The sequence below is a fragment of the Hirundo rustica genome, chromosome 8 (assembly GCF_015227805.2).
Source record: "Hirundo rustica isolate bHirRus1 chromosome 8, bHirRus1.pri.v3, whole genome shotgun sequence".
NCBI lineage: Eukaryota > Metazoa > Chordata > Aves > Passeriformes > Hirundinidae > Hirundo > Hirundo rustica.
The window spans coordinates 3,464,612-3,487,153 of record NC_053457.1 but is presented as its reverse complement, the minus strand read 5'-3'; the positions used below and the strand labels follow the sequence as shown (position 1 = coordinate 3,487,153).

Sequence of the window (22,542 nt, the reverse complement as noted above, 5' to 3'; positions counted from 1 at the left end):
CAAGCAACACCCTACACCCTTTGTGTATAGGAATTGGGAATTCGATGGAGGTCTGAGCAGCTCGGGGTAGTGGAAGGGGGCTGCAATGAGAGGGGCTTTGGGTCCCTCCCAACCCAAAGCATTCTGTGATTCCATGATTTTGACCTCTTGCAGTTCCCAGAGCACTGCAAGGATTGTTGCCTTGCCTCTTACTGGAATTCCTGAAAGTCTCTCCCACCTCCCTGGAAATATCCCTGCTGAGATGTGTTTCCTGAGCCACCCCATGTGCACTGACGCTTTGAAGTGGTCATCCAGGCCACCAGACTGAGTCTGAGCCATACCTGGGGCATTTCCCCTGCCCTCATCTCTCCTTGCCCTGCTGGACATGGCCCCTGCTTTCCCCGGCACTGATCCTGTGGGTGTGTTGTTCCAGGCACAGCAAGGATGTGGCTGGCTCTAGCTCTGGCATCCGTGTTCCACGGGACAGCATGTGGGGAATGCCTCTTGAATTCCCCATCTCCTAAGAATCCAGAAGCAGGGATGAACATCGTAAGTATGATGGCATTGAAGCCAAGGCGGGAAGTGTCCAGGAAACAGCCACTATTTAATTATAATTAAATAATGATAGTTAAATATCACATTTAGGGATTTCCCCGCAGGAGCCTTGAAAATGTTCTTATTGGCTTCCTTCTTGCTGCAGAGTGAAATGGTCTCCTTCTGGGGGTACCCCAGCGAGGAGTATGATGTGGTGACAGAAGATGGCTACATCCTTCAGCTGAACAGAATTCCTCACGGGCGAGCAAATGCCGGGTGTCAAGGTAAAACTGATGCCACACAGGACACGTATGCCTTGAGCCATTCACTGGGATACCAGGGCTTGTGCAAGAGGGTTTCCAAGGTTCCCTGTGGCTTGGCATCTGTGGCATCCGTTTTGATGGATCAGAATTTGTCAGGAAGGCTGATCCCTTGCCAGAGATGTTTCCTCGCCCTTCATGGGTCCCTGAGCCCTGAATGTCAGGCTGCAATCCCGGCAGTGTGGGGCAGCCCATCCATCCTGCTGGCATACCTTGGGCTCTCTCCAGAGCCTGGCTCCCCAAATGTGCACCTGCAGCCATCTGATGGATCAGCAGACTGGTTTGGTACTCCCTGAGGAGCCTCCATGGGATCCTCTTGTCCCGTGAGGGGCAGTAACAGGGAGAGGGGGTTGGATCCATGAAAACTGCATTTTTCCTATCACACTCCTAGGCTCTTCCATGTTTGCCTACAGAGCTACAGAGCTCCCTGAGCAGCCCAAGTTCTGCCAACACCCCCACAGATTTTGGGGATAAAGGCCAAGATAATGGTGCAACTTAGCAAACCTGCTTTTAAAATGAAATCTAGAGGAACCCCGACACAAACCTCCACAGATTTTGGCTGCCAAGGGGATAACACTTCATAAACTGTATCAAAAGGCAACAATATTAAAAATATTTTATTGATAATTATTTATAACCTCTTATTAAAAATAGAGTCGTCATGCTGTCTGTCTTGCAGGTGTGAGACCCGTAGTGCTTCTGCAGCACGGTCTCCTCGCAGAAGGCAGCAGCTGGCTCACCAACTTGGCCAACAGCAGCCTGGGCTTCATCCTCGCAGACGCTGGCTATGATGTTTGGATAGGAAACAGCAGAGGGAACACCTGGTCCAGGAGACACCAGGTCCTTACTACCAACCAGGATGAATTCTGGGCTTTCAGGTAAATGGGTTTGAGGATCTCAGAAATAGCTGAATTCCATCAGGGTCACGCTGCCCTAGCTGGGGGTTGAGCGAACCAGGCTGGACTGAAGGTCATCTAACTTATTTTGAGTGAAAACCCCATGAGAAAACTCAGTAGGATGAAGCAGTTTGTGGGGTGGCCCCGCCCTCTCCGCTGGTTTTGTGGTTTGCTGGTAATAGCTGTGCACGTGTAGATGCTGCCCTTCTCAGCAGGACATCTGCTCTTCCTTCTGCAGCTTCGATGAGATGGCAAGATACGATCTCCCAGCCATGATCAGCTTTATTGAGCAGAAAACAGGACAGAAACAGCTGTATTATATTGGTCATTCCCAAGGCACCACGATAGGTGAGTGGATCCTTTTGATGACAGCGTGAGAAGCCTACATCCCCTCTCAGCTTTGTAAAATTACTCACTGAAATCAAACTACCTGCATGAGTGTCTTGAAAGACTAAACCATTATTTTTCTACTTTTTCCCACCCCGCCAGGTTTTATAGCCTTTTCCACCATGCCTCAGCTGGCTCGGAAAATCAAGGTGTTCTTTGCTCTTTCACCTGTGACCACAGTGATATATTCTCGGAGCCCATTTAGAAAACTCGCATTCTTTTCTGACAGTGGGCTTAAGGTTGGTCTGCACTATGTTCTGCACAGCCAAAGATGTTTTTCATAGGGATTATGAAATCATCTATGGAATATTTCAAGTCATTTATAGAGAGGGGAGCTCTGCGCTCTGTCTGTTTCCATAATGAAGGAAAACACATCTCACTACAGAACCTTTCAAACCTGTCCTGAATTCACTCCCCAAAATGTTCTGGTAGAACTCGATTGGTGAATAAAAGTGATGCAGAGGCTGTGAATTGAGCCCTACCATTTAACACAAGAGCATAATGAGTGTAAGAGGTCACGTCCATAACAAACAAGGAACAGAAGCATTTAACGGGGTGCAAGGGAGGCTCCACTACGGGCAACCTTAATGTGGGGAAAAAAATGAAGTTGCATAGTGGTAGTGCTTTGAGGAAAAGCATGGCCAGACTTCCTATCTGATGAGTGCATTTGCAATTTTTCAGGAGATGTTTGGCACCAAGGACTTCCTCCCACACACTGCCTTGGGGGAGCTGGTCCTCTCCAGGTTCTGTGTCTGCTCGAAGGTCTGCAAGCACCTCTTGGCTATGGTTTTTGGGTTTAACTGGAAGAACACAAACATGGTATGTGGGAATAAATCTGCAGAGGGTCCCTCTGAAGGCCAAAGCCTTGGAAATGTCCTGTTTTGCGGAGCCAAGTGAATCCTGTTGTGAAATGTGCTCGTGTCCTTGCAGAGCCGATTCGATGTGTACATCGGACACACCCCGGCAGGCTCCTCAGTCCAGAACATAATCCACTGGCTGCAGGTAAAGCTTCCCAGGTCCCTTCCTGTGCCCAACAGAGAGTCACTGGTCCCGTGGGGGCAGTCTGCTGTGCTGGCTGCTGCAAGACACACCTTTGTCAGATCTTTGTTAGTTTTGTAAAACTAACTGTCCTCCGTAAAACGCTCGGCAGATTTTTGAGCCCAGTGGCCCCAAAGGAGTGGTTCTATCAAGAGAAACACTTGGAGCTGAGGACCCTGCATCTACAGCAGGCACATTCCAGGGGTCTCATTTCAAACCAGTTCCCCTCTTGCCCTGCAGCCTGAGTGACATTAATGGTCAGACTGCAGCAGAGGTGCATCCGGACAGCAGCCAATTAAGCTTATTAGCGATAAAGCTGATTATTTCTCCTTCTTCCTCTTGTGGGCATGAGAACAGCAGCCACCAGAGTCCTTTGACACTGCAGTTGTGTTCTGCTGCACTCCTTTTCTCTTCCCTAACCTAAAAATTTGCACATATTTTGTGCAGATTGCAGGTTCAGTCCATGCACCTTCTCTGAGGTGTGTGCCACAGGCTGTACTCAGGGCACAGCTTCTTCCCTGTGTGGAATTCCTGCCTAGACACCCCAGAAGAACTTTGTGGGGTTTGTAGCAAGAACACACACTCCATTTTCTGAAGTGCTGCTGCCCAGTGGAAGGATCAAGCTACAGCCACCTTGACCTTGTATTGCTGATGGTCCTGTTCCAGTTAGACAAGAGATGTTCAGAGGCCCCTTCCCTCTTTGATTGTGCCATTTCACACCAATTCTCCTGCCCACAAGGAGTATTTAGAGTTCTAAACCCATTTTCCAGAACGCTTTAATTTCTCCCCATCCTGGTGTCATCCACAAACATTAGGAACATAATCTCTGTCCATTTGTCCAAAAATCAAGACAATAATTACTTGTGCTGGGCCCAGGGCCAGACCTGTGAGACACACTTGAAAAATCCTGCCAGTTCAGTGACGAAAACGAACATTTGAGGTTTGACTTTTGAGGGTGGACTGTACCCCCACAGAACTGTGCTCTCGCTTAGACCACTGCATGTCTGAATTTGCTGCAGGGAGTCCATGATGGGGCACTGAGAGCTTTTGACGGGGGGCACATGTACAACAGCCTTCGCTACAGACAGGTGAGGTGCTGAATGGCCACGGCCTTCCCTTTCCCTGTTATCTTTCCATTCATGCCTGTTGTGACCCCTCTTAATGTATTCCTCTCTTCTCAAACTAGAAGTCACGATCTCTGCTTGGAGCAACAGCATTTTCCATTCTCAACTCTGTTTTGCAAATACCGTTTAAATGGAATAAAACCCTTTAAATGAGGCACTTTCCCCTTTCCATGGGATAAGGGGAAATAGTCTCAAGTTACACCAGTCTAAATATTAGGAAAATTTCTTCTCTGAAATAGTGGTTAAGCCTTGGAACAGGGGGAAAAAAAAAAACAAACCAAAACCCACAAACAAAAAAAAACTGGCTTCTTTCTTCCTTAAACAAAGGAAAAAAATTGTTCAGAAAGCAGTGTGCTTCTTAACTGGATTAATTACACTGGTGGTGACAAGAGATGTTGCTGACAAATCACCTCATGGCAAGTCCTCAGGGTGTGGAGCTGAAATAACCCTCCAGAAATATTTTAATTTCAAAAACTTGCTTCCCAACACTTCTGTGCTGTCACTGGGCTGAAGGAAGTGCTGGTGAAGCGTCACCACAGACCCAGGCAGCGCTGGCTGGGAGGAACCTTCGGCGGTCCCCAGTCCAACTTCCCACTGGGAGCAGGATCATCCAGCAGCACCAAATCAGGCCAGCCAAAGTTCTGCCTCCTTATCAAAACAGTCTGCAGTATCAGAACCAGAATTTTTCAGCCGGGCAGAAAGAATTTCCTAATTAAATTAACGCACTAAACTGTAACACGTAAGGCGGTGCTGCGTGTCTATGGACGTTTCTCCTCTTTCTAGAAGGAAGGAGTTCCCCTTTTTTATTTCCCTCCATTCCCAAAGAGCAGCAATTCCTCTTGCAGGGCACACAATTTGCTGCATCCCAGCAACATCTCCTCTTGTGAAACCATTTTTCCATCTCCTCAGGCCGGGGCGCCGTTCTACAACGTGAAGGCCATGGAGGTGCCCACGGCCATCTGGAACGCGGGGCAGGACTGCCTGGCCGACCCCCGGGACACTGCCCTCCTCCTCCCCCAGCTCAGGAACCTGATCTACCACAAGCTGATTCCCCACTGGAACCACATGGATTTCGTGCTGGGCCTCGATGCCACGGAGGTTTTGTACCGGGAAATCCTTGACATCATGAAGAAGCATCCCTAAAGATGCTGGTTTTACCTAATAGGATTTTTTTTTTTCCTGATTTTTTTTTTTTCTCTTACAAGATTATGGCTGTCTCCAGAGGATTTTGAAATTTCTCTCTATTTGGACCGTCTGAATATAGTTGGTTAAAATGTTCTGCTTTTAACTGGAGCAGAGACAGAGTGGCGAGAGGAGAGTTCATGCTATTCCTGGCACTGCATTGCCTTTCTTTTTCCACTTTCTTTCCTTCTTTTTCCTTTTTATTTCCTTTTTTTGTGTGTCTTCATCAGGGACACAAAGCCCATTGTTGCTGTCTCAGGTCTGGCGCTGTTATGTTTAAAACCATCAAGGTGTATCAGAAAGAGACCAAACAGATCTGTGGTGAAAAACAACCAGAATCAGGATCCCAGAATGTTTTGGGTGGGAAGAGACCTTAAAGCCTATCCACCTTCCACTGTCCCAGGCTGCTCCAAGCCCCAGTGTCCAACCTGGCCTTGGACACTGCCAGGGATCCAGGGGCAGCCACAGCTGCTCTGGGCACCCTGTGCCAGGGCCTGCCCACCCTCCCAGGGAACAATTCCTGCCCAATATCCCACCTAACCCTGTCCTTTGGCAGTGGGGAACCAGCCCCCCTTGTCTTGTCTCTCTAGGCCCTTGTAAATAGTTTCTTTCCATCTTTCTCCCTTCAGGCACTGGAAGGACATCTCCCTAGAGAGAAAACAGTAGTAGTGGATTTGAATTCAATAAAAATTGTAATTCATCGCATTTTTAATGTGACTGGGTTTGGGATTTTTTTTTTTTTTTTTTTTTCAGTGACTGAGAAGTGAGAAATGCATATGTCCTGAAGAGAAATTACAAGTCAGGCAGCCCAGCATGTGATTCTGGTGCAGAATGTGTAAAATCCAGATAAAAAGGAGCTTAGGGTATTCACAAAGTGCCTCTGTCTTAGGGTTTATCTGAGCGGTTTTGGTAATAAGATTGCGTGGTGATCTCAGAGGTGCCGTGATGTGTTGATGATTATTTTCTTTAGCCTGAAGGAAGGGCAGTTATTTTCCAGCAATAAAAAATTGGCTGTTCTGTCAGCCAAAATCCCGAGGCTCATCAGAAAATCTCGATAAACGTGTCAATGGTACAACCACCAGAAAAATCAGCTTCTTTCAGGGAGGGAGGATCCAGCTGTGAGGCAAAGCAGTATTTCATGAAGAAATTACTCAAAATCATGCACTGGAGTAGGGTAAGATTTTCAATTTTTAGAATTTCCTGGAAGAGCTGCATCACCCTGAAAAGCAGAGTAGATCACTGAGAGGCTTGGGGGACACCAGAATATAAACTTAGGGGAGAGCAGCCATTCCAAGTGTTTTTGCTGACAGAATCCCTGGCTATAATTTGCTTGGCAGAAGTGAAGGACAGAGACTCCTCTCTGGCGCAGGATGTCTTTGTGCTGGCCTTGCTGGCCACTTCTTTGGGGAGAAGCTGCCCAGGGGGACTCGGAGCAAAGCCGCAGGCAGTGGCACAGCCGTGGCGTGTTTGTTCCCCTGCTGCTTCCTTCATCGTCCTGTCCTAAGCCTCTCCCCTCTGAAGGGCAAAGCCAGCAAGCAAAATGAAAGTTTAATGGCATTTATTTATGAAAAGAAGCTTGCATTTGTTACAGTCTCCTGGCCTATCATGAAGCCACATTGTTTGCAGTAAATAATTTATTATTTAGTTCTTTTTTCACCAGTTTACTTCCTAAACTTGTAGCTTCTGCCTCATTCCAACAAGCTTTCTGTAAAATTGACTTTTTAGGTAACGCTCTTCACCTAATCTGTTTATTCAGTTTGTTCAATAAAGTCCATTTTCAGTAAATACTCTTCTCCCTACTAAGAAAATTGCTTGTAAATTTTATAGGGTGATCAGATTATGGGATTTGGATATTGTTTGCTTTTCTGTCTTTAAGAGATTCTCTAAGCATCTTTCCGTAATACAAATTCTCGCTTAAGTTTATCCTATTTAAACACATATTTTTTTTAAGTCTCTTTACAGTTCTGCAGAAACAATTTGCCCAAAACAACAACAACAACAACAAAAATTAAAAAAAAAAAAAAAAAAAAAAAAAAAAAAAAAAAAAAAAAAAAAAAAAACACACAAACCAGCTTCACTTGGTATTTTGCCATGGGGACAAAAGGGCTTTCCCTTGATTGCTTTGTCTCCTTTTGCTGTGCCTAAATATTTTCTTTCCCTTTCAAAGCCCTGAAACAAAGCTGTGACCCAAATCCTGGCTGAAATGGAAATAAATCTGCTGCCAGCAGCGGGAGACATTTGCAGATGAGACACGTGGCACACGGCAGGACCCACAAGGCGTAGAAATAAATGAGTCAAGAACTCCCAAAATAATCCCCTAGGGTCAGGAGTGTAGGGAGGGGAGACCCCAGGGTGGCACAGCATTCCCTGCCTCTGCTCCCAGTGGGCACCCAAGCGGCTGGGAAACACAGCGCCGACCGAAAATCCCAAGTGACTCCACAACCTCTTGAGTCAGCAGGTTTGGCCTTTGGCTGGCAGGCAACCATGTCCCCAAATGAAAGGCTAAATAAATAAACAATCAGCCCTTCGCCACGGGGCTCCTGGGCTCCTGGGAGATCAAGCCAGGTTTGATGCGGCACCAGTGACACCCAGACTTGCTGGCCTTTGGCTGCTGAGCTTCTCTGAGCAGTGAGCAGCTTGATTCTTTCGTGAAAGGATTGGGAAGCAATATAAAATAGTGGTCAGGACTCCAGGTCTTCACAGCTTTGTGGGTGGAATAACAGGAGCCTGTTATTTCACTTGGAAAAGGTACTTGAAGTGCGTTGTTTGAAGGTGCAGCCTTAAACACAGACGTGATCCACCCTCACCAGCCTCAGCACTGTGTTGCAAATCGCTGGCAACGGCCTCCAACCCTGTGTGCCAATTCCTTACTTTTGCCAACCTGTGATTAGGAAACCTATTGACAGACTGACTTCGATGTGGATCCTTCTCCTTTCCCTCTTCAGATGCAGGTCAGGGGTTGGAATATCTCTGCAGAGCCTGAGCTGGGCTCCGTGCTGTGCAGAGACCCCCAGTGTGGCACCACCAGATGTTTTCCTTACGAGGATCGATGCTTTGAGCCCAGCTTTGCAGCCCCACAAGCTGCTCAGCTGACGTCAGTTTGGGTTAGAGAGTGACGCTTGATCCTTTAAACATATTTATTGCTCTATTAAAAGGCGGGGGATGCAGAGGTTGCAAATTAATCCCACTGAGGTTTAATCCGCCCAGCCCATCAGCATTTTTATTTTCTTTGGATTGGAGGTCCTAAAACCTTCTGCTGTGGGTGTCTTCTGCCACGTGCAGGGACTTGCAGGCAGAATCCTGCACAACTCTACAAACAACTGCTGGCCAGCACACGTAATAAATACAGAGGTGGGTCTGCCACAAATAATATGCAATAAACAGAATAAATTAATCCCGTGTAATAAACAGATAGGGCTGCTAGGCTGAGCGCGAGTATGCCCACCATACCTGATGAGTGGCTCTGCTGGCTGGACAGGGAAATGGGGAGATGCTGGTGTGTGCTCCTTGGAAAACCCTGAGTTGCTGTCTCTCATTATCCACCTGGTCAGGTTTTCACACCAAGGTTTCCTCCAGAGTCCTGGAGTTGCTGACAAGATAGAAATAGCTCAGTCCTGGTCACTGGGCCACACCAAGAATGCCCTGTTGATGCAGATGATCTTTCTGGTGCCAACTTCTGGCGCTACCCTGCCATTCTCATCCCTGGCAAGGTGAAAGGCACATGCAGAGCACTCATCCGTCCTGATGCTGGGCTGCTCTGCTCCTACAGGCTGGCAGACGAATGGCTTTGGTGATTGCAGGGATTTTGTCTGAGTAGTCCTGCTGATAAGGTGGAATCCAGAAATTCATATCCTCAGCCTCGCCACATGTCCCCAGAACCTGAAATTAAGTCACAGCACTACCAATTCCTGCCTGTTTAATTCAGCACAAATGTAGGGAAAAAGTACTGTAGCTTTGATTCCAGAGAGTCAGTAACGAGTTAACCCCTCCAGGGTAAAGAGAGTGGCTGAAATTTATTCCTCTAGTAGTGACTTTCTTTTTCATTTCAACAGTAAGGAGCTAAACAGGATGAGCAAGAAAAGCTTGGCAAGAAACCATGTGATTGGAGAGGGATAGCTGGGTGGATTTGTGAGGTGAGAAAGGGCTTAGCCTCTCCTTACACATTTCATCACCAAATCGCCAGTTTTTGAACTTTACTCTGCGCAGTGAGGAGAATCTGGTGAGGAGAATCTCTTTCTCTGCCCTATGCCAGCTGGGCCAGCTCAGAGCCCCCTGGGCCAGATGTGGCCTCTCTCCACCAGTGGCTGTCACAAGGTCACTTTCCTCCCCTCCTGTGCCTAAACCCACAAACCACAGCACGTGCTCAATTTCTGGAGTAAAATTTCATTCTTGGTTTGCTCTGATCCTGCAGAAGCCGAAAAGAAACCCCAACACGGCAGAACTACAAACCCAGCAAGCCCAGCAAGCCGAGGGCTGGAGCTTGGCTGTGATGCAAGACTTTATTGCAATCTCTACAGACACAGAGGGCGAGCAGGAATCACAGCGTTGCATTCGAAAGCGTTAAATCAGTGTGGAACAGGGGGACAGGAGACATTTTCAAGCAGGGCATCCCTCACACAAACCCCATGCCCCAAGGCACATGGGAACAGGGGACTCCTCCATCCTGGGGCAGCGCGTGGATGGATTCATGGGTGGATTCATGCATGGATTCACGCATGGATTCATGCACAGAATCATGCATGGATTCATGCGTGGATTCATGCACAGAATCATGCATGGATTCATGCACAGAATCATGCATAGATTCATGCATGGATTCATGCATGGATTCATGCATGGATTCATGCATGGACTCATGGATTCACGGATGGCTTCATGGATGGATTCACGGATTCTCCTCCATCAGGGTCACCATCTGCCTGTACAGGCGCTGCGGGGCGTTCAGGCCCCAGTGGTGGTCAAAGTGGTTCCAGTCAGGGAAGTGTTCATGGTGCACAATGTTGGTGAGGTGGGACAGCAAATGCTGGGTCTCCACAGGGGGAGCGACGTAGTCGTGGCCCCCGCTCCACATGGCCACCGGCACCCTCATGGCCTCGATCCGGTAATAGGGCGGCATCAGCTGGGAAGGGGAGAAGCACTCCTGTTATCAGGGGGCTCTGATGGGTGGGCTGTGATACCCCCATCTCTTGGAACCCTGGAGGCTGAGAATTTCAGGCTTTGTGTGCTAAAAGGCACTGACCCTCAAGCAAGCACTACATTTGATCTGAGGCCATGGAACGGGCTTCTGAAGTTGAGTGGTAGCACTGGGATTGTGGGTGTGTGGTTTGAATGGTACTGTGTGATCTCACAGGGTGGAAAACTTGGAATTTAAGGTTTTAGTATATAGTAATATGTGTGGGGCAGTATGGAGGATTTGGGGCATTGTCTAGGTCATTCTTTGCCTTCTTCTTGGTTTTGGGTGTTTTTTTCTTATTGGGCGAAGGGGTCCGCATTGCAGACCTTGGGTGGTCAATTATTGTGTGAAAAGTATAGGTAATATAGGTGTCATCTCGTTATTGGGTAATTGGCGCTTAGGGGGACCTTTGAAAGAGTTAGAGACATCTCCATTTTCTACCTTGTTAGTTAGAGCTCGTGACTCGTGAGACTGCAATATAGATAAGAATTAATAAACACTGAGTCCAAACACAAAACTGCAACTCCCATGTATTAATCCCGGCTCTAACACAAGGAAAAGAAGGTAAGAGACCCACACCCATCCCCATTCTAGCCAGCCCCATCCAACTCACCTTTTTATACTTCTCCATGTTTCTCAGCCCGTAGTCAAACTGCTTGAACTCCCCAGTTTTTGCAGTCTGGAAGGCAGAGGCAAAGGGTTAATCCAGGTAATACCCTGGACCAGCCCCCTCCCCCCTGGACAGCTATGGCTTTTGAGACACCTTGGTGCAGCAGCTTAAAAATCCCTTTTCTCTCTTGGCTTTGGTTCTACCTTCTTTACCTTTTCTTTCCAGGGTGAATGAAGAGGCATTTGAAAATACCACGTTCCCAGGTTAAAAGAGAGAAAAGTTAAAGTAGTTATAAAATCAGAGTCTCTACCTGTCCCCAGTGCAGAAGATTTTTTACTGACGTATAGTCTGGAAAATGAGATAGGTACACATCCAGTCGGCTCTACAGGAAAAAGAAAGTATTTTCTAAGTGAGTTGGGAGGGATGAAAATCCATGTAGGGAAAAAAACTCAAACATTCTGTCTTATAACTGTGAAATAAAAGCTACATATTTATTCTTTATTCTTTAGCAGCTTTATTCCGCTCAGAGCCAAAAGCAACTTTCAAATGTAAGCCACTTAATCAGTGGAAATACAACTGGTCCAGTCATTCTTTGGTTATTTTCTTCTAAACTTGTTGAGTGTCAGCCAAAAATAAGGCAAGAGTTTCCTTTCCCTAAGAGAGGAGACCACAAGTCTCTTACCAAAGACTCCATTAGGTTTAACACCCTGACACCACTGCAGGAAACCTCCAAATACCCACTGCCCTTCGCACCTTATTTTGGGGGTTTATACACTTTGTTGTGTCTCCTTAACTATCTCCAGGTGTCTAGGAAAACCAGAGAGGGCTGTGACCTGGACCGAGAGCCTGGTGCACCCACCACGTTCAAGTTGCTCCTGTCGAACCCTCCAGCGAGGAAGATCCTGTCGGCACACACTTCAGCTGCCTGCGGCCTGCTGCACCTCTCAACCAGGAGCAGCTTCTCCTTCCTCCGCACCAGAACCAGCTCCCTGGTTCCAAACATCTCCTGCAAGGGCACGAGGAGATGTTAGGAATGATGTTAGGAGCTCCAACGCCCACCTCAGGTGCAGGATCAGTGCACAGTGGCAATGCAGGGGGCAGGAGTGGCCAAAAGTCCCTGGATTTCAGCAGTAACCACCCACAAATGCCTCCTGTACCTTGAGCACCACTTCTGGAAGAAAGGCTATCTTTAACACGGGGCCCAGGGCATGGCGGAAGGTGTACAGAGGAGCCAGGGCAAAGAAGAGCCTGATTTTCTTGGCCAGATGCGGAAAGATGGAAAACGCTATGAAACCTGAAAAGCAGTGTGAGATCACAACCCGAACCTCAGCTTGCCCCAGACCCTGTGTTTGAGGTGCAGAGTTGGAACAAAAAACACTCCTGGATGCCAGCGCAGCCCGAGATGGATGGGCAGGACGTGGCAAACCCCTTCCCATGCAGAAGGGCTGGGCAGGCAGGGGGGGACAGCAACCAGAGCAGCCCTGCTCTCAGCAGCGTCCAGTTTGGGATGGACATTGATGCCTCTTTCCCATGGCAACCCCGTGCCCTGCTCCCACCCACCGCCCTCTCCTCCCCCTCCTTACTCACCCAGGGAGCTGCCCTGACCGTGGCCAACATAGAACAGCTTCTGCTGGTCAGTCTGCATCAGGATGAAGCCCACCATGGCCGGGAGGTCGTATATGGCCATCTCGTGGAAGCTGCATGGCAAAGGGAGAGCCTGGAGGAGATTCCCACCTCCCAACCTCCATCCCACCAGGGGCTCAGTGCTGGCAGCCCTGCCAGCCCCAGCCCTGTCCTTGGTGGCCCCCTGACCTGAAATCCCAGAACTCCTCCGAGCCGATGGACAGGTTGTGGTGCCGGCGGGACCAGCTGTTGCCCCGGTTGTTCCCGATCCAGACGTCGTATCCCGCATCCGCCAGGACAAAGGCCAGGCTGTTGTCAGGGAAATTGTCCACCCAGTCACCACCATCCAGACAAAACCCATGCACGATCAGCACGGGGTTCCTGCGTCCTGAAAAAGGAGATATTAGGTAGCTGACAGAAGAAGACAACTTTTCCATCTAGAAATAAAACACCACTGTATGTCTTGTTTTCTGCAGGCTGCACATTAAACATTCCCTTCTCCCATTATTTCCCTGGTTATGCTGGTGCTTTTTTGTGTTTGGGGGGCTTTTGCCATCCCAGGCCCTGAGCCTGGACCTTGGGGCAGGGGTTTGCTGCAGGGAAAGAGCCAGTGGGGCTTTGCTGGGTCACGCTGCCCCATCCCAGGTGCAGCAAACACAATGCTGATCTCCTGAATCCCCAGGGACAGCTCAAGGCAGCCAGGAAGAAACTCCTCATCCCTCTTCAAGTGGCCCAAACCATGCCCGAAGGCACAGGTATTCCCACTGTTGCATGTGGGCAGGGACCAGGGTCACAGCTGGTGCCCCCCTCGGTGAGGCTGAGCCCACCTGAGAAGCCAGCGACCCCCTTGCCATGGGGAATCCGGTTGAGGCTCAGGAAGTAGCCGTCCTCTGTCATCACATCATGCTCCTCGCTGGGATACCCATGGAAAAGGATCTTCTGGCTCTGCAGGGACAATGGTGCGAGGGCAGAGGGTGACCCAGCACCCTGTGCCTGCCTCAGCTTCACCCACTCCTGCCACCCACGTTCCCCGGCGTCACCTCCACCCGAAGGAATTAGAGGAAGAGCAAGGAGAGGCCAAGCTCAAGCTGAGGGCATGAAGTGAGTGACAACAATGCAAATATGGGAGGTTTTTGATGCCCCAAGCCCCACAGAGAGGCCAGGTGCAGATGCAGGGAAGGGGTGAGCCAAGCTCATCCCTTGGGAAGGATTTTGAGCATACCCGTGGGGAAGTGCGGTGCCCCCCCAGCACTTACAATGTTCATGGACCTCTCAGGGTTGTAGAATTTTTCAGCACCTGGGATGACATCTTCCAGCCCCTGGGACAGGCACAGGGCAAACAGCAGCAGCCACATCTCACCTGTCTGCAGCACCTGGGGGATAACGGGGCTGGATGAGTGGGGCTGTGGGAGCTCCAGGGGCACAAGGAACACTGCGCAGCCCCAGCAGCGTGGCAGCACAGCCAGAGCCTGATGCTGCCACAGGGAGCAGGTGTCTACAACCCCTTGTGCAACCCAACACACGCCAAGCCTCTCTCGCTGACCATTCTCACCTAGTTCAGCTATAACTGCAGCGTGGGACACGTAGCCTCCCACCACCCCCTGCCTGGGAAAAGCATCAGGGTGCCTTCAGGGAAATCCTTAGGCTTTCAGGAAAAGCATTTCAGGGGAAGACTCTTTCCCCAAACAGAAAGGGTCGTGTCAGAGCTCCACCCTACGGGAGCTTGCCTGCTCCATCCCTGCCTTGGATGTTTCACAGCTCCTTGCCAGGTGCTCCTGGATTGCCCTGCCATCCACAGCACCCAGCCCAAGGCATTCCAGACTCAGGGGCAGATTCAGCAAAGTCCGGTTCCCTGATTGCAGGAGCTGAAGATGGCTCTCTGCCTCCCAGAGTGTATTTTCCCAGTAGCCCTATTGCACGGAAAGCCTTCCTGAGCACCATGTGGGCCACAGCAAAAACTCCCTCTCACGCCAGAAAATAAAGTGCCAGATCAAGCCCTGCCAATGTTCAAGCCCACCACCAGCACCTCGGTGCCTCCATTTCCACACGCAGGTGAGAAGGAATGTCCTGGGATTAAACTGCTGTGATGGCTGAGGGAAGGAGGGGTCAGATTGCTCCTTAATCCCATAGACAAACCACATGGCTGAACCTGATCTTCCTTTGTCCTGCCCAACACCACTGGTCACAAGTGCAGGCTGCACTCAGTGCAAATCACCAGTTTTAGGTGCTTTTAGTCCTGTAGCCCCTCAACCTGTGTGTGGAATGAAGACAGGAAGGACAGCAGGAAGGCAGGAGCTGCACTGGCCAGCTCCTCGCCCAGCTTAGTCGCACACAGAGGCAAGACATTGCAGGCCATGCCTGAGGGCATCAGGACTGACCAACTGCTGAAATTACCACTTCAGTGAACACTGTGGATTACAAGGGATGGAGAAGCCAGGCCTGTTCAGGAATCAGGAGATGCCAGATAGAACAATGTGTTCCTCAGTGCTGTTTTCTTGTTGCTAAACCCACTGGAGTTTCACACCAATTGCATCCTCTGGTTGAGCTTGTCACTTTGGAAAGAGCTTCTTTCCTTTGGGGAAAGGTCCCCTGTCCAGAGAGGCATCAAATCCCTGCCAAATTCTGCCCCTGTGGTCCATCTCCCTTAGATCTGCACCCAACCCTGCGCTCCACCACGTGCAAGAGGACCTTCCACTGCTCCATGGCGAGCAGCAGCCCACACCATGGTTTCTGTGGGTCCTGCATATTTCATGATGAGAGTTTCCTCCTCTCAGCACCCCTCTCCCAGCTCCTGAGGCGTGGCACTGAGATCTCCCGCATGCTGGAGGTCATCTCCATGCCCAAGGCTCTGCTGCCCACCCCAGTGTCACCCAGAGGTTATAGTGGCACACCACGGTGGCCATGACCGGTGACAGGCTGTGCCACAAAGCCCACAGGTGTCAGAGAGAGCACTGGCAGGCAGCGTTCAGCAGTGACAGAAGCAACTCCTCCTGGCATCCCAGGAGGTGGCAGAGAGGGAAGGATTAGCCCCTGTGCATGCCTGTGGCATTCAGCAAGCACAAAAAGACTCCTGGGCTGGGGTGTGAAAACAGGGGAGGAACGCAGAAAGAACAGCCCAAATGCCAGCCCCCACTTCTTGTACCCACTCCTGAGGTCACAGAGTTGTGTCCATCACCAGGTGACCAGGGCAGGCCAGAGCATTCCCTGGAGGAGCAGATGCCAGCCCCGTGCCTCACAGGGGACCCGCCCATGCTCCCAGAGCTCAGCCAGGCTCCTCCAGCCCTGGCTGCCCATCCCCTGCTGGCAAAATCTCACAGCTGTAGTGATAATTACAGCTGTTGACTTGGTTGGGATAGCCTGGGCTAGAAGGTGAAAAGGAGAACAGGAGAACATCAGCCTGACCTGCTGCTTCAGGCTCTCCGTGCAGTCGGTGGAGTTGGCAGCACAGAGGGAACCAGTCATCTTGGCTTATAAAGATACCCAGAGAGGCTGGGACTTGTCCATCACCACCTGGAAGCCCAGACTCTCCCCAGTCACACAGCCCAGTGATTCAGACACTGCATCCCAAACCCCAGGGAGCTGAAAAGCAGCAAAGAGCCACATCCTAGAGTTTGGGGAACACACAGGTCTTGTCGTGTCCTCCGGCTGGGAGCTGCATTTTTGGCATTCCTTGGCAGAGGGATTCCAGCTGCTTTGCCTGTGCTCTGGGGTTGCCAGACAGGTCACTGTCTGCTCATCCTGGCTTTCCAGGCGTCAGCTCTGCATGTCAGCACCAGGCTCAGGGACAGGGCTGGGGGACCGTGCCTGGGCTGAAAAGAAAGGGGCAAATCTCATCCAGGAAAGGAGGAAGAAATACCACTTGCATGTGACACTGACTGAATTTTGTCAGCATGCACATCCCAAGAGTGGAAATCCAAAGGGTGCAAAGCAAATCTCCCATGGGCAGGGGTGACACACAGCCCTCCATGATGGCTCTGAGTCCATGGGCCCCTTTAAACATATTTTCCAGCCCCACCACCTCTCCTCCTGCCAGGAGAGCAGTGGTGGTGGGAAGGGACCTTTGGGGTCTCCAGCTCCATCCCAGCCTCCTGCTCACAACCCTGGTTTGGGGTGGTATCACTGCTGAGCAAAATATTTCCTCTGTCAGCGCAAAATACCTCTGGATATACACACATTTGATGTGGTTTTCACCAGCAGAATTGTTTGGGCTTTTCCCTGGATTTAAATGGTGGCATGAAAGAGCAAGATGAGGCACTTTGCAAGAGCTCTATTTAATTATGGAGCCTTTGGGTGCTGTTCCCCACACCCAGCCCAGGTCCTGGGGGAAGGAGGCTGGTCTGGTGGCAAAATGCTGGGCTAGGAGTTCCCTGCCCTGACTGACCCTTCAGGCAGCACCAGACACGGACCTGACAAGGCAAAAGTCATGCCTTCCTTCAAGAAAAGAGAGCAAAAACCATGCTGAGAAGTGCCAGACAACAAAGGAGGCTTCATCTTCAAGCTGACCTAGGGGCAGCCTCCACCAGCAGAAATTATGAGAGTCCTCACCCTCAGCTTCCCTACTGGCACAGCTTGGGCATTTAACATTATTCTAGTGACCCCCCGAGGTCACCTGCTCCTTCCTACCACCCTGGAGCCCAGTGGCTGGGGGGATGCTCCCCAAAACCTCTCCCTAGCCCAGCTGACAGCCTTCAGGCTGTGGTTCCCTGCAGTGCCTGCACAGGCTGCTGAGATGCACAGAGCTCTGCAGACAGAGCTGCACAGACCTTTTTCTTCTCCCCTGGATGCCCCAGGTGCAGCAAAGCCAGATCCCACCAGGATGTGGGCAGGGACTCCCCCACATCAGGCAGCAGGGCTTAGGCCAGGTCTGCCTTCAGTCCCTGTGTCCTCACAAGCAGCTTCTGGCCTCCAGGCTCACCTTCATCTCCCTCAGTGGCTTGCAGGATGCCTGACAATCCTTTCTTGGTGCTTCAAGAGGTCCTTCCTCTCCCAAAATTTCCGTTTCCCTCTGTGCCTCTCTGGACAAGCCAAGAGCCCACAGCTCCCCTTAGGCCTTCCCCCCTTATTTCTCCAGCCCCTGCCCCACCTCCTTAACCTCGCCCCCTGGACAGGCTTGGCCACTTTGGGGAAGGATGACTCCACACCTTGCCCTCCGGTTCCACTCAAGACACGGGAGATGTGTTGCACATGCAAGCCCTGGGAGGGGATTATCCCCTCTGCTTGGCACTGGGGAGGCTGTATCACAGGACAGAATCCAGATTTGGGTTCCCAGGGACTACTGGGACACCCCCACATCAGAGTGAGCCCAGGGATGGTGGGTGGAGGCCAAGGTCAAGGTGCAAGGAGAGGCTGGGTTGGCTCTAATGCCTTGGGAAGCCTGACCTGAAGCAGAGACTGGACAGAGCTGGAGAATAAAGTAGATATTTACTGAAAGGCCTTTAGGATCCACCTTGGGCATGACAAGAGCCTGGCCAGGGCTACAGCCAGGGTGGACCAAGAATGGTCACAGAATGGCTGAGCGGTCACGAGGTCTTACATCTTTATAAGTTTTGGTCCATTTGCATATTGGGGTTTAATTGTCCAGTGACATCTTCAGGTTGTGGGGTCCCATCCTTCTTGTTCCTCCCTCCAGCCACCGTTGTTTGTGCTTTGGGGGCTGAAAGTTGTCCTTGGTCTTGAGCAGGAAAAGGATTTGTTTTGTGTCCCTGCTGTGTGCAGAGAGCTGAGTGACCCTGAATGTGAGCTCAGAGCTGCACCCCTGGGCAGCACAGAATGTGAAATAAATGAAAGCTCAAACTTAAGGCATCAGTTCAACCGGACCCAATGGCTTAGTCCTCCTGCCCAAAGGGGTCCCAGAGGCACAGAGGCTGGATCCTGTGGGGAGAGGCACAGGCACCGAAAGCCTGGCTGTCCTCAAGGAAACAGCCTGAAATGTGTGAGCAGGGCAGCCCTGGGGCCAGGCCCTAAGCTGGGGGAGACCCCCAGCTCCAAGGCAGCTCTCCACTGGCTGGACAGGCTCAGATTGCAGTGGACTACCTGGCAGATCCAGAAAACCTCCAGAAGACTTTGTGCCCTCTGCTTTTCCTCTCAGCTGGGGCAGCGACCTGTTGGCACAAATCCCTCTCGGCATGTCCCACCTGTGAGCTCCTCACCAGCATTTCCACGGCCAACACCCAGGACAACCTCAGCTGGAGCCAGGACAAGTTCTCCCCCACTAAGCAGGAGCTGAGACACACTGAGGGGACACACGGGTGAGAAGATCCACGTCCCGGGCTGGGAGCAGCAATGCCACAGCCACACCTCCCTGCTCTGCCACTCTCAGCACAGCACCCAAGGGACAATGGCATCTCCTCGAAGCCAGTGAGGTCTTTCCACCCCTGACCTGTGGTAGTTTGCAAAATAGCCCCAGAGGAAGGGTAGGGAGGGGTTTAGTGATGGGAGCAGTAAAATAATCAGGTAGCTCAGTAAAATGGGAGGGAGCTCAGCACAGAACCTTGCTTGGCCCCCTGGTGACAAGGGAGGAAAGCAAACCAGGGACAGGGGTGGCTTGGGGCTTTGGGGTTGGGTGGGATTTTTTCACTAGCAGACTTTACATTGTGATACTGACAAAGCAGAAAAACCTAAGCCCAAGTTTCTCTCTGAATTAAACTCAACAGCACTGATTGCACTCACAGAAAGTAACATCCCACCCAGTCTTCGACAGGAGGAATGCCAAAAACCTTTATAATCAGCTGAGAAGTACAGAGGATTCAATGGAGGGGCTTATTCTCCCCCTCCTGCTCCTCCACAACTGCAGGAAGGAGGAAAGTAAAGCCAGCCTGGTCATTGTGGTGACACTGGCTGGCAGCAGCCTCTGGGGATCTGTAATCCAACCTCAGCCCCCATCAGGGACAACCTCACAGCTGCAGAGAGTTGTTGAGGCCCTGAGATAACAGCACGGCTTCTCAAGGGAACAGAACCGCCCTTTGAGCCCAGCAAAGCAGCACAAACACAAATGCTGATGTTGCTGTCCGTAACGTGGCCAGGCTGCCCTTTCCCATCCTCTGCCAGGAGAGAGCTCCATCCCCACAAAGCTCCTGCCCCAGAAAGCCACGGCCAGGCCACACAAGCACCTCATGCTCAAGGAGCCATGGAACACCACAGCCAGGCCACACAAGCACCTCATGCTCAAGGAGCCATGGAACACCACGGCCAGGTCACACAAACACCTCATGCTCAAGGAGCCATGGAACACCATGGTCAGGCCACACAAACACCTCATGCTCAAGGAGCCATGGAACACCACGGCCAGGTCACACAAACACCTCATGCTCAAGGAGCCATGGAACACCATGGTTTGTTTGCTTTGGGGTTTCTCCATACACCAAACTGCCACGCTGTCCTTGAGGGTTTGGGCAGGAGCTCCCTTCCCTCTCCAGCACTTTCACAGCACCCTCGGCTGCCCAGGCTTTCCTGTTTCCTTTGGAGAGCCCTGTCCCGAGGACAAGGATCACTCCGGGACTCAGTGCTCTCATGGCCAGACGGCAGCAAGCTGAAGTGCAAGGAAATTTAGGAGAAAGCCCCTGAGATGAAAGCAGCGTGGGCCAGGGGGCTGTCAGGTCCCTCTCTGCCCGTGTGTGGGGGATGCTCCCTCCCAGGACTCTCATCGTGGTCACACAGGCCCTGTCCTAGCAGCAGCACTGGTGGGAAAGCAGCGTTCACCCTCTGGTTGCTTTCCAGTAATCCCCACCTCGCCCCATGCTTTTCTGTGGGTGCTTGCTGGAGGAAAATAAAATAACTGTTAAAACCTGTGGAATAAGCTTGCCCCAGAATTCTTAATTTTTATCCCGATTTTTTTTCTCCTGTTTGCTCGTGCCTTAATAGGCTGTGCAGTGATTCACCTCGGGGGGCTCCCCACTAACGTGGCCTTAAACTTGATGCCAGCACCAGGAGTGGCCATAGAAGCCTTTCTGATGTCCTGTCCCCAAAAGGAAGGCAAATTCTGCAGATGTTGGGAGGAAGTGGATATGTTTTTGGGTTTTTTTTCCTCGTCGGCCCATACCTGATCCTGTTTTTCCACCTTTCCTCCACTCCCTGCAGGGGAAAAATCAGATTCTTCTCTGAGCCACTGCCATTTTCAGGGCGAGCCAGCTGAGAGGGCTGCTGGCACTGCCTCCAGAGAGTCCTTTGTAAAGACCAGTCATTACAGCTCCAGACAGAGGTGCAGCTGTTTAGGCTTTCCAAAGCACGTCTGCATTTGAGCAAGCGTGGCTGGGGCAGACCTGGCAGGTGTTGACTGCAGGAGGGATGCAGGATCCCACGGGGGGCACAGTCAGCACAGCAAGGCGTGGGCACCTGGCAAGGAGTGGAGAGGTGGCCACAAAGGCAGAGGCGCCGAAAACGACACCCACAGCTCGTGTGACCCGTCACCATCCCTGCAGGGGCCTCCTTGGGCACCAGGCATCTCCTGGCCAAAGGCATCACCAGCTGACAGGAGCGGAAGCCAGGCGAGATGTGAAGTTTCCATCCACAGCTTCCTCCCTCCCCGGGGATGGATTTAATTTCTTTTTCTTTACATAGCACCCCCTGGAGTCACTATTGGGACTGGAAGGTTCTGCATTTTCAGGCTCATTCCATGCCAGAAGGCCGCGGGAAGAGCCAAAAGGAGCTTGGATGGCTTTCCCACTGGAGATTGCTGGGATGAGCTAGGCTGGTCCCACCACCCTCAGCACCCGGGGCACCAGCACCAGCCCCTTGCACCGAAGCCAGTCCCAGAGCAGGTGGAGCCCAGAGGCTCCCCATCCTCGGGCTCACAGAGGTCATGGCCGGTGCCAAACGACTCCATCAGGTGCAACCAACCAATTCGTTACGGCTCTCAGCTCCTCTGCAGCGCCACGAAAACACTCCCGAGCCAGCCCAGGCAGGGAGGGTGGCTCCTGCCGGGACTGACTCCGTCCCTCAGGTAAATTACACGTTCAGAGGAGGAGGGATCAGAGGGAGTGGCGGCTCCTGACGCTCCTGAATGCGCGGAGCAGAGGGAATAACAGCCCGATGAGAGCGGTGTCCGCGGGCAGCGGGGACCTTCAGCTCGGGGGACATCAGGGACAAAGGCTCCCACAGCTCTTCTGCCGCAGCCCCTGGACCGCGACGGGTAATCCCTCCTCCCTGTGCGCATCCCTGGGGACAGCGGGACAGAGCTGCGGGCACTGGGACAGGCCCAGGGCTGCGACAGCAGGGCAGGGAGGGCAGTGCGAGTGTTCGGAGAGGGGTCAGGGCAGTGCTGTGCCCGTGGAAGAGGTGTCACCCCGCCGCACCCCTCGCAGGCCGCCGCCGGTTCTCGAGGTCTGCTGAGACGAGGGACATTTGACGCAGAGAATCTTTTTCCAAGCTGACTGTTGAGGGGAAAGGGCCATCCCAGGCAAGGCTCTTCCCTGGAATTTGCATGCCCTTCTGCTGACGCTACGTCCCAAAAATGTGCTCGGCCTCTCCTCGCTTTTGCTAAAGGCTCGCCCCTGGAATTACGAGTCCGGAGCCTCACAGGCGGCGCAGCGAGGGGTCTCGTCCCCACATCGCGCCCCAGGGGGCTCGGGGTGATGGCGGGGAGCCCTTGGTGCCCCGGGTGGGAGGTGGGGTCCCTCGGTCGGGGCACAGCCACCCCTGTGAGCCCACGGTCGGGTGCCCGCGGCGCGTCCCCGGGCGC

The 22,542-nt window shown here is 51.7% G+C and overlaps 2 protein-coding genes across 2 annotated transcripts; one reads left to right on the top strand and one right to left on the bottom strand.

The window, feature by feature from the left end:
* The first annotated feature begins 484 nt into the window (after nucleotides 1-484).
* On the top strand, nucleotides 485-5,421 carry LOC120755781 (lipase member K-like). Its single transcript, XM_040071243.1, has 9 exons — nucleotides 485-528; nucleotides 680-797; nucleotides 1,513-1,711; nucleotides 1,968-2,077; nucleotides 2,219-2,355; nucleotides 2,798-2,935; nucleotides 3,047-3,118; nucleotides 4,174-4,242; nucleotides 5,188-5,421. Exons 1-9 carry the CDS (start codon nucleotides 520-522, stop codon nucleotides 5,419-5,421), a joined length of 1,086 nt encoding a protein of 361 aa, XP_039927177.1. The 5' UTR covers nucleotides 485-519.
* A 4,924-nt stretch (nucleotides 5,422-10,345) lies between these two features.
* On the bottom strand, nucleotides 10,346-14,221 carry LOC120755780 (putative lysosomal acid lipase/cholesteryl ester hydrolase). The gene is made up of 9 exons (XM_040071242.1): nucleotides 14,123-14,221; nucleotides 13,694-13,811; nucleotides 13,056-13,254; nucleotides 12,831-12,940; nucleotides 12,401-12,537; nucleotides 12,103-12,249; nucleotides 11,554-11,625; nucleotides 11,247-11,312; nucleotides 10,346-10,579 (listed from the first exon to the last, which is right to left on the bottom strand). The coding sequence occupies exons 1-9, from the start codon at nucleotides 14,219-14,221 to the stop codon at nucleotides 10,346-10,348; spliced, it is 1,182 nt and encodes a 393-aa protein (XP_039927176.1).
* Between the last annotated feature and the right edge of the window lie 8,321 nt (nucleotides 14,222-22,542).